Source organism: Candoia aspera, chromosome 2 (assembly GCF_035149785.1).
Source record: "Candoia aspera isolate rCanAsp1 chromosome 2, rCanAsp1.hap2, whole genome shotgun sequence".
NCBI classification, from domain to species: Eukaryota; Metazoa; Chordata; class Lepidosauria; order Squamata; family Boidae; genus Candoia; species Candoia aspera.
In genome coordinates, this window is record NC_086154.1 from 193,630,850 (window position 1) to 193,657,277 (window position 26,428).

The window sequence follows — 26,428 nt, forward strand, 5'->3', positions numbered from 1 at the left end:
AATGGGGCCATGTCCTGATTAACTTAAATCCAACTGTAGTCTAACCATAAATAAATTTGAATGGACCCAATATAATATGGAGAAAAGCTTAAATGGACTGGATAGACGAGTGTCACAGATTGAGAAATGAATTAAGGGTGTTTTAGGAGGCTATTTTGAATATAAGACCAGGATGTATTATAGTTAAAGGAAGAGGGAAAAATTAGAAACAAGAAATAAGGGAGAGCATGTTAGAAGAAATTGGTGATGGAGGAAGAGGAGAACAGGCAGGGACCTAAGGGAATGTAGGTGCTAAGATAAACTACTAGGAACTATAAACTATTGATGGAGATATGTTCTGATTAAAAGTAAAAGTTAGGAAGGCCAACAAAAGAAAAGAAGAAAATGTAAATAAGCTTCACAGCTCTATTCAAATTAGAATAGTTATCGTAGGTAAGATACAATTAGAGTATCATAACAATGCCATCTTTGGAGATATATTATTTATGATTTCTTCCATCACTTTTGATGTTACTTCGCTGAAGAAAACAAATGGATCTAAGTTTTATGGTCCTTTCCTCAGCCAACCTGTAATTTGAGGCTCCTGTAATATGCATGGGAGACAAATTTCATAAACTTCCATTACCACTTTCTGAAAAGATTTATTTGAAAAAAAAATTAGATATGCACTTATTCCAACACGTTAAACTGTTACTGCAAATTAAAACTCATAGGCAATAATTCACAATGTCTATTAAGATTAGTTATATATTGATATTTATTATTTAAATATCATTTAAATATTATTTAAATATTTCACTTTTAATTGTTCAGGAGTTACAATATTAAACAATAAATCAATATGTCTGAGCCAGTATTCACTTAACATTCAAGACATCTGCAGATAATAGCAGGCAGTCTTTTGTGGTTTATCAGTGAGACATATTATAAAGATTGATATCTTTATTCTGTCTGCACACATAAGGCTGGTACTGAGTTATTGATTACTGTTCTGTGCTGTAACTTTTTAGGTTAGGGTTATGTTATGTTCAAAATTTCAGCCCCTGCTTCCTATATCAACAATTGCAGCCTTAAAACAGTTGTTACTTTGATTTGATATTGTTGAACTCATGGTTTGAGTTACTGAATAGAATAATTGAACCAGAAAGGACAACCTCTTGGGGAAATGAGTAGTTTGTGTTTTTGAGGTCAGGTTGAAGCTGCCATGAAATGACTACCATTTTAACTATTCATAGAATGGTATCATAGAGACTTGATTATTCTCAACATAGCTGCTATATTTAAAACAGCACTCATAACAATACATTGATTTTGTTCCTGTTAAACAGATGTGTTGCTTTCTTGAACAACTTTTATAATGTACAGACATACCTCGGAGATATTGCTGGATCGGTTCTAGAATCAGTTCATACCTCGATAAAGCGAATATTGGAATAAAGTGAGGCGTGCAAATTTTTTGGTTTCCCAGTGCATATAAAAGTTATGCTTACACTCTACTGTAGTCTATTAAGTGTGCAACAGCATTATGTCTAGCACATACCTAAATTTAAAAAATACATTATTGCTAAAAATGATAATCATTATCTGATAGACTTGCTTGACAGAAGGTTGCCACAAATGTTTAATCTGTAAAAACAAAAAGCGCAACGTGATATGCCAATAAAATGTAGTATGCCTGTACTGATTTCTTCCTCTGAGCTATAAATTCATTTTATACCTATTCGATTTCTACCTTTGTCAGCATTTATTTATTTGCCTGCATTTGCCAGGATTTTCCCATTACTTATGTCCACAAAGCTATACTGTGAAAAAAGTTGCCTTAGTAGGTTGCAGGAGATACACTAGAGATACCAGGATCCTCTAAATAAGGGAAATAAACCTGGGGTACTAGAACAGCAATTGCCAGAGACAGTCACTGAGCTCTCACTGGTTATTTAATCCATGAGTCTACTTTCAACGCTGAAGGTAACTTCAGTGATAGGCTACCAAAGCTGCCCAGCCAATTGGGTTAAGAGGCATAAATAACTAGGAACAGTGCAAAGGCCACTCTCACTGGGCAATACCTATGCCACCTAAGAAGGAAGAAGAAATATTTCTTCTTAAAAGTTGGAGCTTTAAAATGTCAACCTTCTGCCTTATTGTATAGAAGAGGGGACAGTTAATCAAAATAAAGTGGTTTACTTCCTGTTTTTTCAAGTATATGGCAATAGGTACCTTCCCTTCCAAGAGGTGAACAGGAGCAGTTTAAGAAAGTATGTAAATATGAACTTTTTGTGCTTTTAAAAAGATAAAGGCTAAAGCAATAACTAGGAGAATATAAAAGCTAGAACTTTAAATACCGTATTTGCCTAGTAGTTGATTATCTCCAATGATTGTATCACTTGTATTTGCTGTAAAGATGTGCAGGCTGCTCTACCTGGGAGGGAGCTAAGGCTGCAGTTGTTGCCTCAAGAAGGAATGGGAGAAGTATATGATTTTGCTGGACTTGGCTAGAGCATGCTTGATAGTCTGAGATGGAGTGGAAGAAAAGGCCAGCAGGCCACCCAACAAGTTTTCTTCCTGAGTATCTCTCCTCAGTTATTTCTCTTCTTTGGAGCATGAGGAAAATGAGTGGAGAACTGGAGAGAGAGCCAAGAGCATTTTGGGGACACACTGGTGTCAACCTGTGGATTAGCTCTGCCATGTTAATTAAGAGAAACCATATAATGAAGGATAGTGTTCATTTTAAATAATTAGCTGGAGGATGCTGGGATTTGATCTGTGCAGTTTGAACACACACTGAAAATCAAAGCTAATTTAATTCTGGAATTATCTAATAATCCAGTTGGTTGTTAGTATAGTGTTAAAAGAATTCAAAACTATCTGTAACCATACAGCCTACATGCATTTTACATGTGGTGCCTATAAAAAAGCAAATGCTGACATTTATGTTTAACAGTTGAAGAAAACGATTACCTTTTTAATGAGAATTAATGGAAAGTGTCACAAACATTTCTGAAAACAATGTAAAGGTAAACCATCTTGCTGAAAAAAATGAAAACTATAGTAATCTTGTAAAATTCTGTGTTGCCTATGTTGCCTTTAATATATTCTAGGTACAAGCCTATGCAGAAAGTGGATGGAGTATCAGATGGTTTTACAGCAAGTGGTCAGCAGACAGGCACATCTGTTGAACAAACTGTGATTGCTCAAAGTCAGCATCATCAACAGTTTTTAGGTATGTGAAAAAAACATAGTAGTCTTTAGCTAAAATCCAGAACAGTGTTTTTTTGGAATAATCCATTGTAATTAATAGGACTATTTCAGAGTATTTAATAGGATTGCTTCCACCTGATAACAAAAGAGGTGTTGAGTGTTTCATTAAGTTTATATGGTCAAGTGCATTGTCAAGTGATTTTCTGACTTTTTGTTTGTTTGTGGAGTCCTTGGTGCTCTCTGAGCCTTGTTCTTTTCTTACAGACATTTCATTGCCAGACTAGGCAACATCTTCAGTGCAAAGATTTTTTCGTTTCGCACTGAATCTTTTCTCACTGAAGATGTTGCCTAGTCTGGCAATGAAACATCTGAAAGAAAACAAGGCTCAGAGAGCACCAAGGACTCCACAGGTCTACAATGAGCTACAAATATTCTCTTCAATTTTTGTTTGTTTGTTTTACTGGAGAATTAAGGCCATTTTACTCTTCTGTTCTATGACTGTACTCCCTGAAATAGCAGTCTGATTTAAATCAAGGCTGGGAATTTGAGGCCTTCTGGATGTTGCTGAGCTATAATCCTGGCATTTCTGGTTATGCTGGCTGGGACTGTAAAATCCGTAGCTTAGCAACATCTAAGGGTCCCAATATAGCTTAAAAACAAAAACAAGGGTAGATAGAATATATTCAGTGCTATTGTTAAAAAAATGCCTTTGCACAAAATACTATATTTTGGCAACATGAACTGCTTTAGAACTATTTGTTCTCTGAATCAAATTATTGTTAATCACTGACAGTTCTTGAGAGTGTGTGTGTGTGTGTGTGTGTGTGTGTGTACAGGCAGACACACAACCATGCATATACACAGTTATTGATCTATGGTAATGCCACTTTCACATAAACCATCTTGAATATTCAAGGCTATTGAGAAATGTGTATTCTTTTCAGTTTGTGCAATTCCTAGTCTAAGAGTCAAATCAAATACATTAATAAAATGTAGAGGATGCAGTGGGGAATAGATAATGAAACGATGAATATCTTGGTCAGCTAAAGCTGGCATATTGAGAGATAATGTAGTCCTGTCAGTAGATGCCATACCATTGCCAGAGAAGAGTGCTAACAAGGGTGCACTGCCTGAGGAAATTAAAGCTCCCTGTCTTTGAGACAATATATTTCAAGTATTGATAGTGGCATTGAGTCTGAAAAATTAAGTATGCCATACATATAATATTTCAGTGAACCTCTGTTACTGTAGGCAATAGTGCTGAAGAAATTAACCCTGGCCAGAGAGTATTTAGTTGAGTATATGAGAATTCTACCAAACCAAGTCTGCTACTGAGTTTGGCCTAGTGCTCCTTTTAAGATGCATTCAAATCAAATCCATTTATATTGCAGTCATTAACCAAAGTAAATATGGTAATAAGCCTAAAGAGGAGACTAAAAGAATTAAAATTAGTGACTTTAAGACACATTTTTTCTGTATCTCAGTTGAGATGTAATTAAGCAAATGAAATTTTAGCTGTGTGAATTTTAGAATGCATTTCCCAATTCAAGGAAAATAAAAGCTGTGCTTTGTTCTGTAATGGTTAGGCCTTATCTGAAGTGAAATACTCACTTCTAGCTTCATTTTCAAATAGATATAAATAAATTAGAATGGGTGTAGATGAGGGCATTGAAGATGATCAATGATATATAAAACACAGTCCTATGAGGAGCAATGGAAAAAATTGCATATGTTTAACCTGGAGGAAAAAGGATAGCATGATAGTACTGTTCATATGCCTGGAAAGCTGATATATACAGCAGGACAGAAACTTGTTTCATACTGCCCAATAGATCTGGACAAGATCTAATGGATTGAAGTTACAAGAGGGTAGAACAGAGTAGAATATTAGGAGAAACATCTCCCTCTTTGGAGATATTCTAGCTCTGTATTTCCTACATCAAACCAGAGCCTTTCAAAATTTATTTTATTATTCCAGTGAATTGAGCACATTTAACAGATTTGGTTGTTTTGCTTAAAATATTTAATGTAGAATTATAGACTGTTGATTCAAAATGCAAACAAATTAAATTATAATAAATCATCTTGCCAAATATTAATCCTTTTGGTTTTGAGTCCAATACATTGACCTTTGGGGTATTTATTTCTTAATATTATTCAGTTTTCTTAATTACATCATGATTGACAAAGTCCACAATATATTTCTTCTGTTGGGTTGTCATGGAAACAGATGCATCTCGAGCACTTCCAGAGTTTGGAGAAGTTGAAATCTCTTCGCTGCCAGATGGTACTACTTTTGAGGATATTAAGTCTTTACAGAGTCTCTATCGAGAACACTGTGAGGTAAGGGAGAGGGATTCTACAAAGCAAGCCATTTTACCTCTATATCTTACCTCTTAAAAAATTCAGAGTTCCAGATGTGATATCTCCATTGTCTGAAAAATTGAATGTTGTCAAGTGAAATAATGTTACACATAGCAGATATTACGTGTCTGAAAAGCTGTGGTTGTAGCCAAAAAATGGAAAGCTAGTTTTGTTGTTTAAAGTCTTCCTTGCATCATGTTAAGGTTTTTGCCATTGTAAAGATCAACCATGGTTAAGGTTAAGAATAGCAGTGGAAAAATTGAAGACCCTGGATTTAAAAAAAATAGCGTTGCAAATAAAATTGTCTCAAACCCTACTGAAAGATCTGGAGTATATGATTATTGGATCAAGGCAATTATTTTTAACATGAATTATCTAGTCAACAGTTGAGGATCTTGCCTACATTCTAGATTGTGGGGAGAGAGCAGCCCAGTGCCACCAGCTATTTAGGACTTCCTTTCACATTAGCCCATCAAGCAGAGCTATTGCCAGAGGATTGGAGGAATTATCTAAAAGACCTGTACAATATCAGGTTACCCAGTCCTGATCTAGAATGTGTAATTCAAGTATTCAGGTATTCAAGAATTGTTGTTTATTCGTTTAGTCGCTTCCGACTCTTCGTGACTTCATGGACCAGCCCACGCCAGAGCTTCCTGTTGGTCAACACCCCCAGCTCCCCCAGGGACGAGTCCGTCACCTCTAGAATATCATACATCCACCTTGCCCTTGGTCGGCCCCTCTTCCTTTTGCCTTCCACTCTCCCTAGCATCAGCATCTTCTCCAGGGTGTCCTGTCTTCTCATTATGTGGCCAAAGTGTTTCAGTTTTGCCTTTAATATCATTCCCTCAAGTGAGCAGTCTGGCTTTATTTCCTGGAGGATGGACTGGTTTGATCTTCTTAGAGTCCAAGGCACTCTCAGAATTTTCCTCCAACACCACAGTTCAAAAGCATCTATCTTCCTGCTCTCAGCCTTCCTTATGGTCCAGCTCTCGCAGCCATATGTTACTACGGGGGACACCATTGCTTTAACTATGCGGACCTTTGTTGTCAGTGTGATGTCTCTGCTCTTAACTATTTTATCAAGATTTGTCATTCTCTTCTCCCAAGGATTAAGCGTCTTCTGATTTCCTGACTGCAGTCAGCATCTGCAGTAATCTTCGCACTTAGAAATACAAAGTCTTTCACTGCTTCTACATTTTCTCCCTCTATTTGCCAGTTATCAATCAAGCTGGTTGCCATAATCTTGGTTTTTTTGAGGTTTAGCTGCAAGCCAGCTTTTGCACTTTCTTCTTTCACCTTCATCATAAGGCTCCTCAGTTCCTCTTCGCTTTCAGCCACTCAAGTGGTATAATCTGCATATCTGAGATTGTTAATGTTTCTTCCAGCGATTTTAACTCCAGCCTTGGATTCCTCAAGCCCAGCACGTCGCATGATGTGTTCTGCGTACAAGTTGAATAGGTAGGGTGAGAGTATACAGCCCTGCCGTACTCCTTTCCCAATCTTAAACCAGTCCGTTGTTCCATGGTCTGTTCTTACTGTTGCTACTTGGTCGTTATACAGATTCTTCAGGAGGCAGACAAGATGACTTGGTATCCCCATACCGCTAAGAATTTGCCACAATTTGTTATTGTCAAAGGCTTTAGAATAGTCAATAAAACAGAAATAGATGTTTTTCTGAAACTCCCTGGCTTTTTCCATTATCCAGCAGATATTGGCAATTTGGTCCCTAGTTCCTCTGCCTTTTCTAAACCCAGCTTGTACATCTGGCAATTCTCGCTCCATGAATTGCTGAAGTCTACCTTGCAGGATCTTGAGCATTACCTTACTGGCATGTGAAATGAATGCCACTGTTCGATAGTTTGAACATTCTTTAGTGTTTCCCTTTTTTGGTATGGGGATATAAGTTGATTTTTTCCAATCTGATGGCCATTCTTGTGTTTTCCAAATTTGCTGGCATATAGCATGCATTACCTTGACAGCATCATCTTGCAAGATTTTGAACAGTTCAGCTGGGATGCCATCGTCTCCTGCTGCCTTATTATTAGCAATGCTTCTTAAGGCCCATTCAACCTCACTCTTCAGGATGTCTGACTCTAGCTCAATGACCACACCATCAAAGCTATCCCTGATATTGTTATCCTTCCTATACAGGTCTTCTGTATATTCTTGCCACCTTTTCTTCATCGCTTCTTCTTCTGTTAGGTCCTTGCCATCTTTGTTTTTTATCATACCCATTTTTGCCTGGAATTTACCTCCGATGTTTCTAATTTTCTGGAAGAGGTCTCTTGTCCTTCCTATTCTATTGTCTTCTTCCACTTCTGCGCATTGCTTGTTTAAAAATAATTGCTTATCTCTTCTGGCTAACCTCTGGAATTTTGCATTTAATTGGGCATGTCTCCTCCTATCACTGTTGCCTTTTGCTTTCCTTCTTTCTTGGGCTACTTCTAGTGTCTCAGCAGACAGCCATTTTGCCTTCTTGGTTTTCTCTTTCTTTGGGATGTATTTTGTTGCTGCCTCCTGAACAATGTTGCGAACTTCTGTCCAGAGTTCTTCCGGGACCCTAACTACTAAGTCCAGTCCCTTAAATCTATTCTTCACCTCCACTGCATATTCCTTAGGAATATTGTTGTTTATTCGTTTAGTCGCTTCCGACTCTTCGTGACTTCATGGACCAGCCCACGCCAGAGCTTCCTGTCGGTCGTCAACACCCCCAGCTCCCCCAGGGATGAGTCCGTCACCTCTAGAATGTCATCCATCCATCTTGCCCTTGGTCGGCCCCTCTTCCTTTTGCCTTCCACTCTCCCTAGCATCAGCATCTTCTCCAGGGTGTCCTGTCTTCTCATTATGTGGCCAAAGTATTTCAGTTTTGCCTTTAATATCATTCCCTCAAGTGAGCAGTCTGGCTTTATTTCCTGGAGGATGGACTGGTTGGATCTTCTTGCAGTCCAAGGCACTCTCAGAATTTTCCTCCAACACCACAGTTCAAAAGCATCGATCTTCCTTCGCTCAGCCTTCCTTATGGTCCAGCTCTCGCAGCCATATGTTACTACTGGGAACACCATTGCTTTAACTATGCGGGCCTTTGTTGTCAGTGTGATGTCTCTGCTCTTAACTATTTTATCGAGATTTGTCATTGCTCTTCTCCCAAGGATTAAGCGTCTTCTGATTTCCTGACTGCAGTCAGCATCTGCAGTAATCTTTGCACCTAGGAATACAAAGTCTTTCACTGCTTCTACATTTTCTCCCTCTATTTGCCAGTTATCAATCAAGCTGGTTGCCATAATCTTGGTTTTTTTGAGGTTTAGCTGCAAGCCAGCTCATATCTAGCTGATCTGTGGGTCTTCCCTAATCTCTTTAGTCTGATCCTAAATTGTGCAATAAGAAGTTCGTGATCTGAACTACAGTCAGCTCCAGGTCTTGTTTTTACCGACTGTATAGATGTCCGCCACCTTTGGCTGCAAAGGATGTAGTCAATCTGATTTCGGTGTTGTCCATCTGGTGAAGTCCATGTATAAAGCCATCTCTTAGGTTGTTGGAAGAGAGTGTTTGTTATGCAGAGTGAGTTGTCTTGGCAAAATTCTATCAGCCTATGTCCTGCTTCGTTTTGTTCTCCCAAGCCATACTTACCTGTAATTCCAGGTGTCATTTGACTGCCCACCTTAGCATTCCAGTCTCCCGTGATGAAAATAACATCTCTTTTAGGCGTGTTGTTCAGTAGGTGCTGCAGATCCTCATAGAACTGCTCTACTTCAGCTTCTTTAGCATCTGTGGTTGGGGCGTATATTTGGATCACTGTGATGTTAGATGGCTTGCCCTGAATTCGAATTGAGATCATTCTATCATTTTTTGGATTGTATCCAAGCACTGCTTTAGCCACTTTACTATTAATTATGAAGGCTACTCCATTTCTTCTGTGGTCCTCTTGTCCACAGTAGTAGATCTGGTGGTCATTTGATGTGAAGTGGCCCATTCCAGTCCATTTTAGTTCACTGATGCCCAAAATGTCTATCTTTAATCTTGACATCTCACCAATAACCATATCCAATTTGCCCTAGCTCATAGATCTTACATTCCAGGTTCCAATGGTGTGTTGATCCTTAGAACATCGGATTCGCCGTTCACCACCAGCACCGTCGGCTGCTAGCCGTCCTTTTGGCTTTGAGCTAGCTGCGTCATCACGTCTGGGGCTAGTTGAACTCATCCTCTGTTCCTCCCCAGTAGCATTTTGACCATCTTCCGACCTGGGGGTCTCATCTTCTGATGGTATACTGACATATCTCTGGTTGTACTGATCCATTTAGTTTTCACGGCAAGAATACTGGGGTGGGTTGGCATTACCTTCCCCAGGGATCGCATTTAGTCTGACCTCTCTGTCATGACCTTCCCGTCTTGGGTGGCCCTTCACGGTTTAGCTCATGGCATCATTGAGGTGCTCAAGCTCCAGCACCACGACAAGGTAACGATCCTTTGCTGAAGATTCAAGAATTACTTTGTACTTTATGAGGAGGGCACCTTCTGTTGTCAGGGAATCTAATCTATTGTCATAAGTGGACAATCATAAATTAACACTGTCTCCTTTCTAATATGATAATTATGGAGCTCCTTTAGAATTACTACTTACATTATATCATTCAATTTATGTAGGTCAGCCTTTCCATTCTAATGTACTATCTGTATTTTTACTGAACCTCTGTGTAAGGTGGGATAAATTGTTTTTTATGCATATCAGAAATTATTATGAGGTTAATCTTGTAAATGTTATGTAATAAATCTGTTTATGAAAATGATCAAATCAAAAGATCCAACCACTGCATAACTGTGCAGTGCAAACATTTTTACTCAGAAATAAGTCCCTTTGAGCTTGGTGGGGTTTATTTCCTTATGGGTCTGTTTAGAACTATAGCCATGGTATTTATCATTAAATAAAGTAAAAATACAAACCTGTATTTGCTTTGGATTTTTAGGCAATATTGGATGTTGTAGTGAACCTTCAGTTTAGCCTAATAGAAAAATTGTGGCAGACTTTCTGGCGCTATTCTCCCTCAACAACAACTGATGGCACTACTATCACTGAGCCAAGGTTAGTATTTACGTTAGACCTTATGTATTCAGTTTATAAATAAATAAAATAAAATCTAACTTTTACATCAGAAGGAATGCTATCCTTTAAATTATAAAAATAAAATTTCATTTTATTATGATGACTGCAGCATATATTTGTATGCATACCATTTTATTTTCTGTAAATAGGACCCAGTTATTTTCTCATGGAATAATACCAAATTCAAAGCCCATTCTTATCACTGCTGCATAAAATTGTGCACATTGGATAAAACTATGGAGGCCATGTATCAGCCATTACAGCACAAAATGCCTCAGGGCAACTGAATGTTTTTCAGACATCTCTAATGTTTTATTTGTAAAAGCTTTGAAATCCATTGTTCTTTTTTATCTTCATGTAAATGCATTTTCATTTATTCATTTAATACATTTGTTCACACCAGCAATCTGAGTGAAATAGAAAGTCGACTTCCGAAAGCAAAGCTGATAACTCTGTGCAAAAATGAGTCAATTCTGAAATGGATGTGTAACTGTGACCATGTGATGTACCAGGCTTTGGTGGAGATTCTCATTCCTGACGTCCTTAGACCTATTCCTAGTAAGTTGAATATAGATGACGTCTTGTAAGGATTTTTTTTTCCTACTGGTGATCTTTTGCCTACTGTACCTCCAAAGGAATCCATTAGAAGTGATTTTAAAAGCTATAGAAATAGTGTGAGTATGATCATTTTTTATCTGCAGTGTAGAAAAATACACCATACAGTAATAAATGTTTGACAACTCTTTTTTAACATAGGTTTCAACATGTTTGTGGCAGGTATTATTTGAATTGCTTTTTTTTTTTTTTTGGTGCCACAGAAGCACACTCTGCTTTATGGAACAAAAGAAATATTCGTTGAACTTCTCCTCTGGTCTGTGCTATAGATGTGAGGGTTCAAATAGATGTGTTTCTTTATGTCAAATTTACTTTATATTTTTCTAACTTCAACTAGTAGAGCACCTAGCATATAGTGGTATATCTCCAGCTGTGTAATCTGTCTGTAATACTTTTTCACCAAAACAGCTTTTCAGTGGCATGTTCTTATTGACAAATTTTACAACTGTGCTTTCTCTTCTTGCATGCTTATATCACAACCTATGTCTGTATACTTACAGAAGAAGCTGTGACCCATTTAAATTCAGTGTATCAATCCATCCTAACAATACCGTAGATGTAGAGTTAACATATTCTTTTACCCTGTTAATTTTGCTAGTTTCTCAGTCTTTTCTTTTAAAAATGCAGCATTGGTAGGACATCTGCTTGCAAATATTACAGGTTGGCTAGTCATCCGTTTTTGGGAAAAAAAACTATTTAAGAGGAGAGTTTCCTTTTCAGAGAGACAATTATTTAGACCGATGCATTGTAGTTTGTTGTTCCATATAGAAAATTGATTTACTGTGGTTTTTAACAAAGCACATTTCTATTATAAAACATTATCTAAGCAGTATAATAAATACTGAAGAATTTCTGTCCCATTAATAGTAATAGTCAGTAGTTTTTAGAGGAAAAAAGTCAATGTAATTGTGTTTCAGTGTTTCATTGTGTTTCTGTGACCAGAACAGAAGAATCATTGTTTCTGTGAACAGTTATTTTGTAATTCAGTTAGATGTGCTTGTTTCTCAAAGAGATCTGTAGCAAATAAAACATTTTTCTTTTGAAGCCAGTAGAAATGCTACTATGATAATTGTTAGAAACATTCAGAAAATATGCGTATCCGACTTCGAAAGAAAGTACCCCTGACCTTCACTTATGAAAGAGACTGAATAAAGACTTGCTACTCATATTACTTTTGGTATAACTTGAGTGTTCTTATGGAGCATAGTCCTTATGTCAGGGATGGCATCTGTATTTTTCTAAAGTTTAGAGATGCTATAACCAAACACATGGGAATTATGTATGTTTTAAACACTGGAAGTAACAAACTTAACAATATTTAACATCGGAAATCTGAATACCAACATTTGCTATGGTCTAGAACATCCTTTTTCAACTTTTGACCCTGGAGGAACCCTTGAAATATTTTTCAGGCCTCAGGGAACCCCTGCACATTCCAGCTCAAATATAGGCCATAAGTTACAAAATTATATTCGTTTCATGTGTAGGCCTGTATATACTGTATGCATTAACAGTGTTCTTAAACTAAAAATAAAGAATGATACTTACCTCTTTAACGTGAAGTTGCCCAAATTTGAACTATTTTTTTAAAATTTTTTGGTGATCTCCCAGGGAATTCCTAGTGACCTCTCATGGAGCCCTAGGGCTCCACAGAATCCTGGTTGAGAAATCATGGTCCAGAAATTAGTCTGAATGACCTCCCCATCTCAGTGTTTTGACACACTGAGGACTGTTCTGTGAGATTAAATGAACCAGATTTCACCTGAGCCTTAACTGAAGTACCAACAATTTGCAGGTGATATTTTTTCCTGGTTATCTACAATTAATCAGGAATTGGATTTGTGTTTTCTTTCTATGCCATTAATAGGCTTTTTCCCATTCCATTGTTTATTTCCTTTGTATTTTATCAAGCTATATTTATTCATTCATCTTAGAATTTAAGTACCTCATTTTCATCTCAAAAAGGACCTCAAGGCATGTATGTTAAAATTAAACTGTAAAACATAATTGACAATCTTAAAACTAAATATATAATTGGGCTATCACTATAATGAAGGCCCTCCTCAAGAAATGGTAAATGAAATTCTCTTATACAAGGAACAGGGAATAAAGCTTCATTTTGATTATTTCAGTGCATTTTGCCTGAAGGTATTAGGGTTTTAAAAGTAAGCACCATCATTTTGAATAGCCTTTGTAGACTGCCTGAATAATTGCTACAAAATAAATACATATACATACATACATACATACATATTGTGTGTATGTGTGTGTATGTGTGTGTGTGTGTGTATATATATTGTGTGTGTGTGTGTCTATACATACAGTATACATACATACATACATACATACATTAACTCTACCTGTGCCTGGCTGAATTCTTTATGAATTGATGCTTCTCCCATTTTTTGAGATCAGGTTAGATTAGAGTCCAGTAAACCCTGTACAATTTTTTATTCAAACTCAGCCCCATCTAGAATAGGTTGTATGCCACTTTCTCAGCTCCAGAAACTACCAATTGTTGAGCCACATTTCATCAAAATTCAGTTCAGTTTATTGGCCCTCATCTAGCTCATTAGTGTACTCAGATTGCTGAATCTGAGGACAAAAGAGATAGCTTGGTTTCATCAACATCTTGAAGGTACCTTGTCCAGATGACTTAATCCAGCAAGTTGATAAAGATACTAAAGAGCATGAAAGATATGTCGGGACACTGTAGACTCGACACCTTAAGCACTATCAAGACCAGCTGGAGTTCCCTAGTGTTATATTTTGAAATTGATCCTGCAGGTATCAGTGAAATATTAATTAATTAATTAATTAATTAAATCAATTGCTATAGCTGCCCATCTCAGCAAGTGACTCTGAGCGGCTTACAACAATAAAAACTATAAAACAATTTCAATTATAACAATTAAAATACAAAATAAATATACATGGCCACAAAGTAAGCAATGCATGGATGTTAATATAACCAAGAAATGGAACCATTCACATGCTCGGAGCCCCAGACCTGGGCACATAACCAGGTCTTCACGGCCTTACGAAAGGCCAACAGGGTCGGGGACATCCTAATCTCTGTAGGGAGAATATTCCAGAGGGCAGGCACTACGGCTGAGAAGGCACGCCTTCTAGTCCCCGCCAACCGACATTCCTTGGCTGACTGGACCTGCAGCATACCCAACCTACTAGATCAAATTGGACGGGCAGAAACATTACACCTTCCCCTCCCCAATATTCATTGCACTTACATCCTGCCTTTTTCTTGAGAGCTCAAGATTATCTTATAGGAAACAGGCTGTTCTCCTAATTTTGTCCCTCAACATCAATCCTGTTAGGTGGGGTGAACTGAGAATGAGAATGAATTCCATGGTTGAATAGGAAAACTGGTTCTCCATAATCCAAAACCAGTACCTTCACCACAGTTCTACACTGTTTGTGTTATGCAACCCTAATTAACCTGTTATTAAGTCATCCAGGTATCTTATCATAAAGCACTACAGATCAAGAGAATGGATTGCAGACCAGTGATTAAGAAAAGGAGGGAAAGAAGGGAAAGCTTTACAATGCCCCAGTCATTTTCCTTGTCACAGGCTTGTCCAACCCCTATGCTGTATTTCTCTTTGACTGTTCCCTTTTACTTAAATAACTTTGTAATCCCATTCAGTAATTTCTTTGGCCAGGCATATAATTGACAGCTGAACAAAGTGAGAACAGAGAATAGCTGAATGAATATAGCAGACTTGCAACGGGAGCTAGACCTTTTAAAACACATCTTCTCATAAAATGCAGATATATAGAAACAAAAATATACAGTGCTGAAACCAAGTTAAAAATGAAATTCAATTAATGGTAACTATAGTAGAATAATTGATCATATTTACTCAAGTGGAAGATGACCCTGAATTAAGATGATTCTCCAAAAAAGAGAAAAAGAAGAATAAGACGAAAAAATGATAAACATACACCGTGGCCACTTTTCTTACTATATCAGCTTGGTTGCCAGCTCTTGCTGAAACTAATCCTGGAAATTTTCTCCCCAGTAAATGTGTGCATGTGACATTTATCTATGTGTACACATGAATGTATATCCACCCTGGTGAGAAAGTACATTGCAAAAAAGATAGTGCCAGGATTAAAAATCCAGATAATGGTGATGATGAATTAATCATACACGATATCTATGTTTGTCAAATTAATAAGTGCTGATTAAGCTAATTGACTAAGGGAATGCTTACAACTTCTAATTCTACCATAGTCTACTGCTGTTGAAAGAGGAATAGGATAAGAATGTACTAGCCCAGCTCTTCTCCTTGCCTCCAGATGTAGAAGGTTACTGTCTTCATTGAAGCAGAAAGAGGAGAAAGCCACAACCATCACTTCTGCCTCACTGAGAATAACAGCTCTAGAAAAGTGCATGGAGTCCACCAACTGAGGAGGCTTTTTATAGTAAATTCCATACGTTCTTCTAGAGTCCTCACTCTCACTGAGGCAGAGGAGGTAGAGGTGGCTTCTTATACTCTCCATTCCAGTCACTCACTTGCATTACTTGCAGCTTGGCACCTTCCACCTATCCCTTGCTTTCAGTAATGTTTTCCTTGGTTTGCAAATGTAAGATACTCTTCTGCTTATGTGGGGGCAGTGGGAATCACATATTCCTTTCTGGTAAATATGGTAATGAATATTTCAAGCAGCAGGAACATCCACTGATCTGATGCTGAAGTCTTATATGAGAATATCTCATGACAATAATCAGAATAATCTGCTAAAATCCAAATGGGTGATTGCATATTGATGTCTTCCCCCACATTTTGGTGGGCTCTCTAGATGTAGTTCAAATCCTGGTAGTAAACCAATAATTTCCTTTCAATAATAATAATCCCAAGTTAGAGTAGGGAAGACTAGCTTTAAAAAGACACAGAAAACATATCCCAATTGCTGCTCTGGCAAAAGCCTGAAACAATCCTGGAGCAAACTTTAACTAGTATAGAATTTAACAGACAGACTTGTCCCTGGAAAAACAAAAAGAGAGGATATTAAAGGGGTGTGGCAGGATACCAGGTGCTGGTTATTACCTTGCAGTTCCTGTATGGCAGGAGCCCAGGTTCTAGAAGAAAAAATTGAAATAGAATTTTCCCTTCTTCTGCTCCCTGAAATCATTTGAAGAAGTTCATTTAGACTCCTCTTACAGCAAATCATGGTCAAGCTTTGCTGTAGCTGCTCCAGCAGGTCTCTGGAATGCACTGTCCAGTGAATTAAGGGGACTGGTCTGTTTGTTGGCTTTTTAAAACGCCTTAAACAGGCCTTATCTTTTTTAACAGGCTTAAATCTTATTTATTTTAAATAATTTTAATTTTGTTTAAAATTGATGTTTGTGTGCGTGTGCGCCTTTGAGTCATTGTTGACTCCTGATGACTGCCTGGACTAGTCCCTGCAGTTTTCCTAGCAAGATTTCAGAAGTGGTTTGCTATTGCCTGCTTCCTAAGGCTGAGAGAGAGGGACTGGCCCAAGGTCACAAAGCTGGCTTCATGGCTAAGGCAGGACTAGAACTCACAGTCTCCCAGTGGAATAGAAAAAAAGCAAAGATATTGTACAAGGAGATTTTTTTAAGATAACCATAATTTTAAGGATATTTTAGGGTTCCAACTAGTAATATGGAATGTTCAGTTCCTATCAAAAAGTTTCCTGGATCATAGTCACTTCAGCCATAATAATATATTGGTGCTATTTGTGAATGATGCTCATTAGTGAGATTGATAACCAGTTATGCAAGATTCTCCTCATATTAAAGCACTCCTTTTAACATTCCTCTGAATGACATTACATCAGAAGTGTCAAACAGAACATTCAGGGGTATAGTCAGGCCTTCACAGTTGCCTTAGACCAAGAGTAGGTAGCAAGTACAAGCATGATGTACATATTTGTGTTGGAACATCAGGCCACAAGTACATAATGATAGGATTTGCATACAGTATCATCATAGTTTGCTCAGATGTCTAAGACCAGGTGTTTTATTAGATTTCTTATGGTTTTCAGAAGATCTGCAAGAATTTTTGGCTACCGGTTGTTTAACAATAGGAGCAATAAAATGATCCCCCCTTTTCTGTGTTATACTGCTAAAATGAAGAACCTCAGGGTAACCAATAGAGTTGCAGGATTGTATGTGATATTTCTTTCTGCATTCAAAACAAATTTCTGGGTTCATTATACTTAGAATTAAAGTACAATTCTTTTGTACCAGGCGCCATTTAGTGGATCTCAAGTTTTGGAGGTAGGGGGAGGTCCTGTAAATCTGATATCTGCTCATCCCTGCCAACAGGAATCCTAGCTGCACTGATTTGTGATATGTATTCACAGATAGGAAGTCCATGTCTTTATAGTACAGAAAAGTGATTAATTTGTCAGTGGCCACAACATGTTTCTCTCCATGTTTCTAAAATAGCAGTAATAATATCAACTAGGGTAGTAGTAGACAATCTGTAGCCAATGACTATGGTGCAGTGCATCAGAACAAGCTGGATATATTATTTTAAGTCTGTCATCTTTATAATCCAGGGTAGACAGAATGGAGAAGGTGATAAGTTCTTAGGACAACTGGGAAGATGAGAGGCATTTTTGTTGCCAGGAGAATTAGAAGGATTGGAAGCCATTTTTGGAATTGGAACCTATTTAGCTGGAATTTATACTTTATTTAGCTGCCCAGAATCCCCCCATAGGGGAGAGATAAGCAGTGAATAAATTTATAAAATAAATACATTTAAATGAATTAATGTGGCCTCTAGGAAACTGCTAGTGGTAGAGAGGGTGTTGATTTTCATGCTTTTCCTATTTTAGGTGCACCTATGAAGTTGAAATTACATATTCAAGTCATTTTAACAGCATCAAGTCTTATTATTAAAGCTATTTTTATTTTTATTTTGTTCTATTTATCTTGCAAGTGTTCTCAAATAAAACTAAAGAATATTGTTTTATTGCTAAGGATTAGAGCTATATTGTGCAAATCCTTTAAAAGTATGGGGGAATGCATACAAAACACTTATTCTTGACTCATTAGAACAGTAATGTCTATTTCCAGACTCAGGTGACTTCTTCAGAAGCACAGCCATCTACCATCTATGCAGAACTGCCCAGAACACTTCAGATGCAGTTATACAAGCCCAGAAGAAGATGTACCTGCTTTAATCAGTCAAAAAGTGATGTTTCATAGCACTCCTTATTTTCTGAAGGTCCTTTTCTGAAGGATTTTCACAGTCCAAAAAACAGTGTTGTGATCTTTTGATATTCTATCAAGAGAGTTGCTGGATCTGATATACAGAATAATTGTATGTAGGATTATCCTAATAATTAAATTGGCAAATCTACCACAAATTTCTGCTGCCTTCAATTGATTTGGACTACAATTCCTATAACTTCTGAACATTGGCCATCTTGTTTTGGCGCTTATGAGGTTGCAGTTTTAAGCATCTAGGTTAGGGGGTACCAGGGTCTCTATTCTTGTTCTAGACCATCAAAATGTTATGGGAATATTTGTCAATGTTAGTAGACTATTTTAGAAATGCCTTGCTAGAAACAATGTTGTTGGTGATGATGACTTTTAAATATACCAGAAACCTATATAGGAGCTGGTTGGGCGCTAGACAATAAAAGATAGGAAAATTATAGAGTAACAAAATGAAAATGCAGAAGCTCCAAATTTTCAACAATATATTCTGTAGGAGGTAGCCAATGTAATACTGGTTTTTGAAAACTTGGGGTGTGATGGCAGTGCTGGTGGAAACTATTAGAAAAACTAAAGACAGTAGAAAGCAATATTGGGGGGGAAAAGCCTTCTTTGCTAATGTAGAGAAGCATGGTTTCATTCTGTTCTCTCATTCATTGCTAATGAAATTACGACTGCAAATACTATAGCTAGCTACTATCAGTCCACATATCCTATAGTAAATCACTCATCACTTCACAATGTTGCACTCCAGAATAACTCATTATTTTATTTTTATGTATGGCATTAATTTATATGTTGCCACTTCTTAGGACTCTGGGCAAAAATATACAATATACCACAACCAGGAAAAATAAAAAAATCATATGTGGCTTCAGACTTCAAATACATGCCCCATAATTTGGCTGCTTCCACTAAATGGCACTTGTTGTCCTGAAGGGCTGTCATCTGGAGCAGTGGGGGGCAAGCTGTTCCACAGTGGGGAGGTTGCCACCCAGAAGGCCTGCTTCCTGGTACCCTATCTCTTGATTTCTCACAGGAAGAGAATCTTGGCTTATGTGGAGTGAACATACAGACAGTACCTGAGTCAGACAGTCTCAGAGCTAATAAGGACTAGAGCCATAAAGGGCTACATAGGTTATAACCAGGACCTTGTACTGGAACTGGAAGGATATTGGTAATTGGTGTAAGCTATTGTAAAAAATGGCATTGTTCTACTATACTGGCCAGTCAGCAAGCAGGCAGTGGCATTCTGAAGCTTCCAAACTGCCTTTCAAGGACAACCCCATGGAAAGTGAGGTACAGCAACCCAAGTACAAGAAGACAAGGACATGAGTTACTGTTGCTGGTACCACCTGATGCAGAAAGGGACACAGCTGGCACCCCAGCTAGAGGTGGGCAAATACCTTCTTGGCCACATCCTCCAGCCGCAGTATTAGCAGGACCTGCAAGACTAAAAGAGCCCCCAAGTGGTAGACCTGTTCTTTCAGAGTCATCTGGAGCTAAAAATGGAGAGATTCTAGAACTTGAAGATTTCTGAATAAACAGTTCCTCCATTTTGCTTGTTTTCATATGGCTTTTCTTATCATTCACCATCTAAACAAGCATGAGACAAGAAAGAGAAAGAGGGAAAGAATGAATGAATTAGGCTTCAGTACTAAAGTCGTCATATAAATCTAAAGGTATTTTTGGGTTGAAACAAAATTATTTGGATTAATTTGAAATGGGACTCCTCTGAAATAGTTAATTTTTTAAAAACATCTTTGTGTTTTTAAAGTAACTAGTATTTTTGTGAGTCCTGATCTTGTTATGAGTATTGGCATCTTACCTTTCTACCACTCTGCTATTTAATTTTAAAGTTGGAACAATTTTTTTTATTACTGTGTTTATATAAAACATTTGATTATTTTGGTACCCTTAAATAATGAGCAACTATTTTATAACTTATTAGTTAATCCTATGAAAGGTATTATGAATCAGCTTCTACTTCATTCTAATTTAATAGTGTGGTCATACTCCAGGGTAAGTGGTTTATTCTCATAATCTATAATCTCTAGTCTAATCTAGCCATCCATTTAGCTAGTTCTGTTTAAAGGAAAATATGTAACATTAGGGTTGCAATTTAATACAGTTCTAAATCATCTATGGAAATTAATATGCTTTTAGCCTATCAAATATTATTCATGCTATTCTAAAGAATAGTTTCTGTGAGCAATAACTATGACTGATGTTAGTGTAAATAATATTAAATATTTACTCATTTTAATTAAATTAGTATTTAGTTAGCAGCTTTTAATTTTACTTTGCATTATTATATGCCTTTCTGCAAAAGGCACCAAGACAATGTAAAATAGCAATGACATTACTTAGGTAATTTCTGTGGTGCATATAGGAGATGTGGCTTTCACACTTTATGACACAGAGTCTTGAAAGTAGCCAGCTCATTTGCATGTATGAGCCTTTTCAGGTGGCAAGTTTTCACTTGTACCCAAGAAAGCCCACTTAGGAGTCCACCAGCCCTTTGCAGCAAAGTAAGGGAGATTGGCTTCTCAGCTACAGTGGAGGAGGAGAGCCTTGGCCATCTATGGTAGCAAAAAAATCAGGAGTCTGGTAGCAGCTTTTCCAGCTAAGAAATTTTATTAAGAGGCACAAGCTGCAGCTCACAAAAGCTTTTATTCCTTTTAGTAAAAATGGTTAGTTGGAAAAAGTACCACTGGACTCCTCCTGATTTCTGAGCTACAAGAGGGACTTGCCACCAAATGCTGTAAATGTGCAATATTTCTGCTCACTAGTTTAGGGCGCCATCCATGTTTTTCATTCGGCTTTTAGAGGGAGAGAGTCCCCAGCCACAGGATTTTTAAACTCATGCTTTCTATTTTTGCAGGATTTGTATTTCCTCAAACATGCTTATAAGTTCTTTTGTGTTTGTATGTATGATACTGTTTTAACTACATAAATAATATAATTCATTTCTGTATACTGGAAGCAGATGGACCAAAGGAACCTGCATCTGTTGCAATTCTGGTTAGTCTGCTATGCCTTCCTACAGAATACTTCATTCCTGGGTTTTTCTTTCATTTTTCTCCAACAGCCAGTATGTTATAGCTATTAAATATACTTAAGCCTCAATTGACTGAGATCTGGGGAAGAAAGAGGCTTATGCTTTTTAAAAAATTGAATACATCGTACACTTCTGGAAATTGCAGGGTGCCCATAAATGTCTAAATACCTCACACTTTTGGACAGATGGGGGATAGGGTAAAGATTTGCTGTTTAAAGAAAAATATTGAAAGATCCTATTAGTCATTAACTGTTAACAGTGCACTTAAAATAGCTTCTTGAATTGGGTTATAGGATGAAACTTTCTATATTCTTTCCAAAGTTAGTTAAACATTCAGTGACTGCTTAGAATTAATTTTTATGTTTGCATTTTAAAACCAAATAATACATTTTAAGACACTGTATTCTTGTAAATCTAAAGTTTACCAAACAGGTTCTTTTTTCACAGTTGAAGATCAAATTATGATTCATAATAGTGTTCAGTACTGAATAAAACATTTAAATATCAGCATTCTGTTCCTACTGCAGAAATGGTTAAAAGTGAACAATATATCACTTTAACTTCATAGTAGGAGCAAGTGCCTACGTGTAATAATACAGAGCCTAGAGTAAGATTGTCATGCTTGTGTTCCTTTATGTACTGAAGAATTATGATCTAATGTGTCACTGATCCTGGTCAGGGATCTACATTTTACTGCAAGGATGACCCTATGTTTTCAGGTTAAATTGGGTCCCATGTGACTGAATACTCTTTTCTGCTAAGAGTTTCCACTTACAGTCCAAAGTTACACAGGGCAGGCACATGATTAGCACCTCAGTGAGAACTGACACTGCAGCCTTCAAGATTTGCTGTTGTATAGGTATGTTGTGCTGGAATAGTTCTACTTTTAATTATGTGGTATTTCTGTTCTGTGGTGATTAGTAACATACATTAGCATTTACTCCCTCACTTTATGGTTTAGTTGTAATATTCAAGGACATTGATCTGTCAATACATTCATGCCTTGACTTTTTTTTTTCATTTATTGTGCTTTCTTTCATGCATAGGTGCCTTGACCCAAGCCATTCGCAATTTTGCAAAAAGCCTTGAAGGTTGGCTTTCCAATGCCATGAACAATATTCCCCAGAGAATGATTCAAACCAAGGTAAACTAAATAGTTACTCTTGCTTTCAAAATCATTTGCAACAAAAAGACATTATAAACACAAATCATCATTAAACCCTCCATTTCAGTTATAAAAATGCACTTCAAAAACATCCTTTAAAAAAAATTGTACTGAATCTGATTTTGATTTTATATTGCCAGTCTGTGTTGCCATGTTTAATAGTTGCTGCAGAAAGTTCATCTACTGATGTCTAAATCACTGGTTCCCAGTCTGTGGTCCATGTGAGAGTACCCCAGATGGTCCTTGGGAGAGAAATAATGTAATAATATAATTTTCCCACTGCTGTATTATATTGCATATAAATGTATTGCAATATATGTTTGTGAACTAGCACAATAAACATAGAAATACAGTGATACCTCGGGTCAATGAACTGCTTTGAGAAAAGGGGTTTCTAAATCTGAAAGTTCATTATATATCCAAATTATCTAATTTACATAATTTACGTAATTTACCATAAATTGTTTAGATGGATTTGCTGAACAAGAGGCTTTTCCATTGTTTGAAGGTAAAATCCAAACTGCGATTTTGTCTCTTGCAGCTGAAGTCTTCTGAATGGGAGACCATAAAATCAAAGTTTTAATGTAGTTGCCCTTGTAATACTGTTTTACTCTAATCAGCCAAAGACTATGTAAAAAAAATATTTCAAATTACTTGCTCATATGGTGACTAACTGGTAAAAGCTTTTGATGATGCTGTAGTGGTCTTTGAGGAGAAAGTTTGGAATTGCTTCTTTAACAAATACCTACTGAAGAATTCTATGTGGCATCTTCTAAGTACCATATTCTTTACATTCTTTATACTTCATAGCAGACTAGCACAAATGTATATCAGAAAATTCTAAGATGGTGCTTCCTTTGTGTGCTTGGGTGGGGTGTGGAGGGGAGCCAAGGATTCAGTGGAGGGAAGATATTGACATGCATATTGTTTTTATATAACTTGTATTATTATCATCATCATCATCATTAGGGCGAGGATTTCTGTGACATGTCATATTTTTTCTGGGACCTTTATTTGAATTTTTAAGTAAATTAAAACATGTTTTAAAGTAATCTGGTGAGAATTAGATGTAATCTGGTGAGAATTAGATGCTTTTTATTTTGCCTGAAAAGTCATATTTTGACTTTTTAAAGGAGTTATGTCATATTTCTGCTTAATTTTGTAACAAATGTCATATTTTGGTCATTGGCAACCCTCCTGATAAGCCAGCAAGAAAGAGAGAATTTGCCTGTTTTGTTTTTTTTCTTATTCGCTCCCCAACTCAGGGAGGGGTATGTGTGTGAGAGAGAGGGTGGGGTGGGGTGGGGTGGGGAAAAGGCTTCTCCCCTGACCAGGCCTGAAAGAAAGGTGAGAATTTGCCTGTTTTTTCTTTTTCTTATTTGCTCCCCAACTCAGGGCTGCGTGTGTGCGTGTGTGGATAAGAGGGAGAGCAACCTTTTTTAAAATGACTTCAGCAGTCAGAGGCTTCTCCCCTGACCAGGCCTGAAAAAAAGAGTGAGAATTTGCCTTTTTTTTTTCTTTCTTTTTCTCATTTGCTCCCCAGCTCAGGTATGTGTGTGTTCGAGGTGGTGGAGTCACGTGAGAGCTGTAATCTGATTTCAGCATGCCTAAAAGTAGATGTTCAGCGAGTGTGAAATTACGGCGTCTTGTTCAAGAATTTGGGGAGCAGATTTTTCAGTAGCAATGGTGATATTTTGTTTTGTAAATTGTGTGAAGTTAAGGTATTGGCCCAAAAGTGTTTTAATATTCAACAACATTGTGACACTGCAAAACACAAGAGCTGTTTAGCAAGATTTACCTTCACTGAGAACAGGCAACGTCTCCTTTTTGAGAGAGCTTCTTCTTCAACTGCAGGTTCATCGAATACCCAGTCAGAATTTTGTAAGGATCTCTGTACAATGATGGTTACTTCAAATATTCCCTTAAGGAAATTAGGTAGTGGTAGCCTCAGGCATTTTTTGGAGAAGTACACCAGTCACCCGATTCCAAATGAACCAACTGTAAGGAAAAATTACATCTCTGCCTGCTATGAAGATGTGTTAGCAAAAATAAGATCTGCTGTTGACAACAATAAGATACGGGTTTCAATAGATGAAACAAGTGATGTAAATGGAAGATATGTAGCCAACGTTATTACTGGCACTCTGAAATGTGACAAGCCTGGTGAAGTATTTCTTCTAACATGTGAAACTCTACAAAAAAGTAAACAATTCCACTATTGCTATGCTCTTTTACGATTCTATGAAACTACTCTGCGGCTATGTATTATTTCACAAATTATGCTTCCTTGAAGCAGATAGTTAAAGCATTTGACTGTTGTGAATCTTCCTCCATCAAGATTGTATAAGATTCCTTTTCTGAAACCCTGGCTGGAAACTTAGCATATATAGGATCTAACTTCAGTGGATTACCAAGAGCAATCACCCACCTTGAAACTGTAGGAATGGAACTTAGTGATGCACTGATCATTGTAAAACAAACTGAGAGTCATTTAAAGCAAGCAGAGGGGAAAGTGGCTGAAAAAATTAGTGATAAACTGCAAAGAGTGCTGCAATCGAATCTGGGTTATTCAACACTTTGCAAAATAAGTACCGTTCTAAATGGACTCCAAGCAAAATTTGAAGACTTCGAGCCAGAATTTTCTCCAGATGAGTTTGCTTTTTTCCAATTTGTTCCTATAACCTCTTGTGATGTCGAACAGAGTTTCTCCAGATACAAGAACATACTGGTGGACAGCAGGAGTCTTGAGTTTGATAACCTCAAGATGCACGTGGTCATCCAATGCAATTCTCCTGTTAATGAAAACTAATCCAGGGATGACCATTTTACTCTCAAAATGTTCATTTGATTCCTTCAATACAATCACTTCTGCACTGGAAGTGAAGAATAAACCTTTTAATTTGTGTGTGTGTGTGTGTGTGTAAGCACAGATTTTTTAAAAATTGGGTGCTAATTTCAGAAAAATTGTAAAGTCATATTTTTGCTTTAAAAGTCATATTTTTGGTTTAATTGGTCATATTTGAATGGTTTTAAGGTCATAAATGCTTGCATATTTCTAACATTTTTAGGTCATAGAAATCCTCACCCTAATTATTAATATTATTTGTACATATGCCAGTTATGCCCTTTCCTGGATCAAGAAGCCCTCCGAACAGTCACTCAATGCCCTGGTCATCTCCCATATAGACTACTGCAATGGGTTTTACATGGGGCTACCTTTGAAGAGTATTCGGAAGCTTCAGCTGGTCCAGAATTCAGCCGCGCGGGCAGTTATTGGTGCCCCAGGATTGGCACACGTGACACCACTGCTGCGCGAGCTGCACTGGGTGCGTTTGCTTCCGGGTCCAATTTACAGTGTTGGTTATGACCTTTAAAGCCATACATGGCATGGGGCCATGTTACCTGAGGGACTGTCACATCTCCATAACATCGACCCGTCCCACCCGGTCATGCAGAGGGGGCATGCTACAGACCCCACCAGTAAGGGAATTCCACTTGGCAGGGTCAAGGAGGCAGGCCTTCTCAGCAGTGGCACCTGCCCTCTGGAACATTCTGCCCCCAGAGGTGAGGCAGACCCCCTCCTGGCCTTCCGGAAGAATTTGAAGACCTGGTTCTGCCGCCTTGCCTGGGCTGGGAGGAACAATAGTTCTTCCTGGGGGTGGCTGGTACTGTAGATCCCTCCCCAAATAAATGAGATCCTTGCTCCTTGGA

At 37.5% G+C, this 26,428-nt stretch overlaps 1 protein-coding gene across 1 annotated transcript in view; it reads left to right on the forward strand.

The window, feature by feature from the left end:
* Nucleotides 1-26,428, forward strand: part of RFX3 (regulatory factor X3) — a 151,727-nt gene that overhangs the window by 117,909 nt on the left and 7,390 nt on the right. The window contains exons 8-12 of the mRNA XM_063295087.1: nucleotides 3,096-3,217; nucleotides 5,426-5,538; nucleotides 10,524-10,639; nucleotides 11,064-11,218; nucleotides 22,599-22,696. Of these exons, the coding sequence (XP_063151157.1) occupies nucleotides 3,096-3,217; nucleotides 5,426-5,538; nucleotides 10,524-10,639; nucleotides 11,064-11,218; nucleotides 22,599-22,696 (604 nt within the window). The remainder of the gene's footprint in view (nucleotides 1-3,095; nucleotides 3,218-5,425; nucleotides 5,539-10,523; nucleotides 10,640-11,063; nucleotides 11,219-22,598; nucleotides 22,697-26,428) is intronic.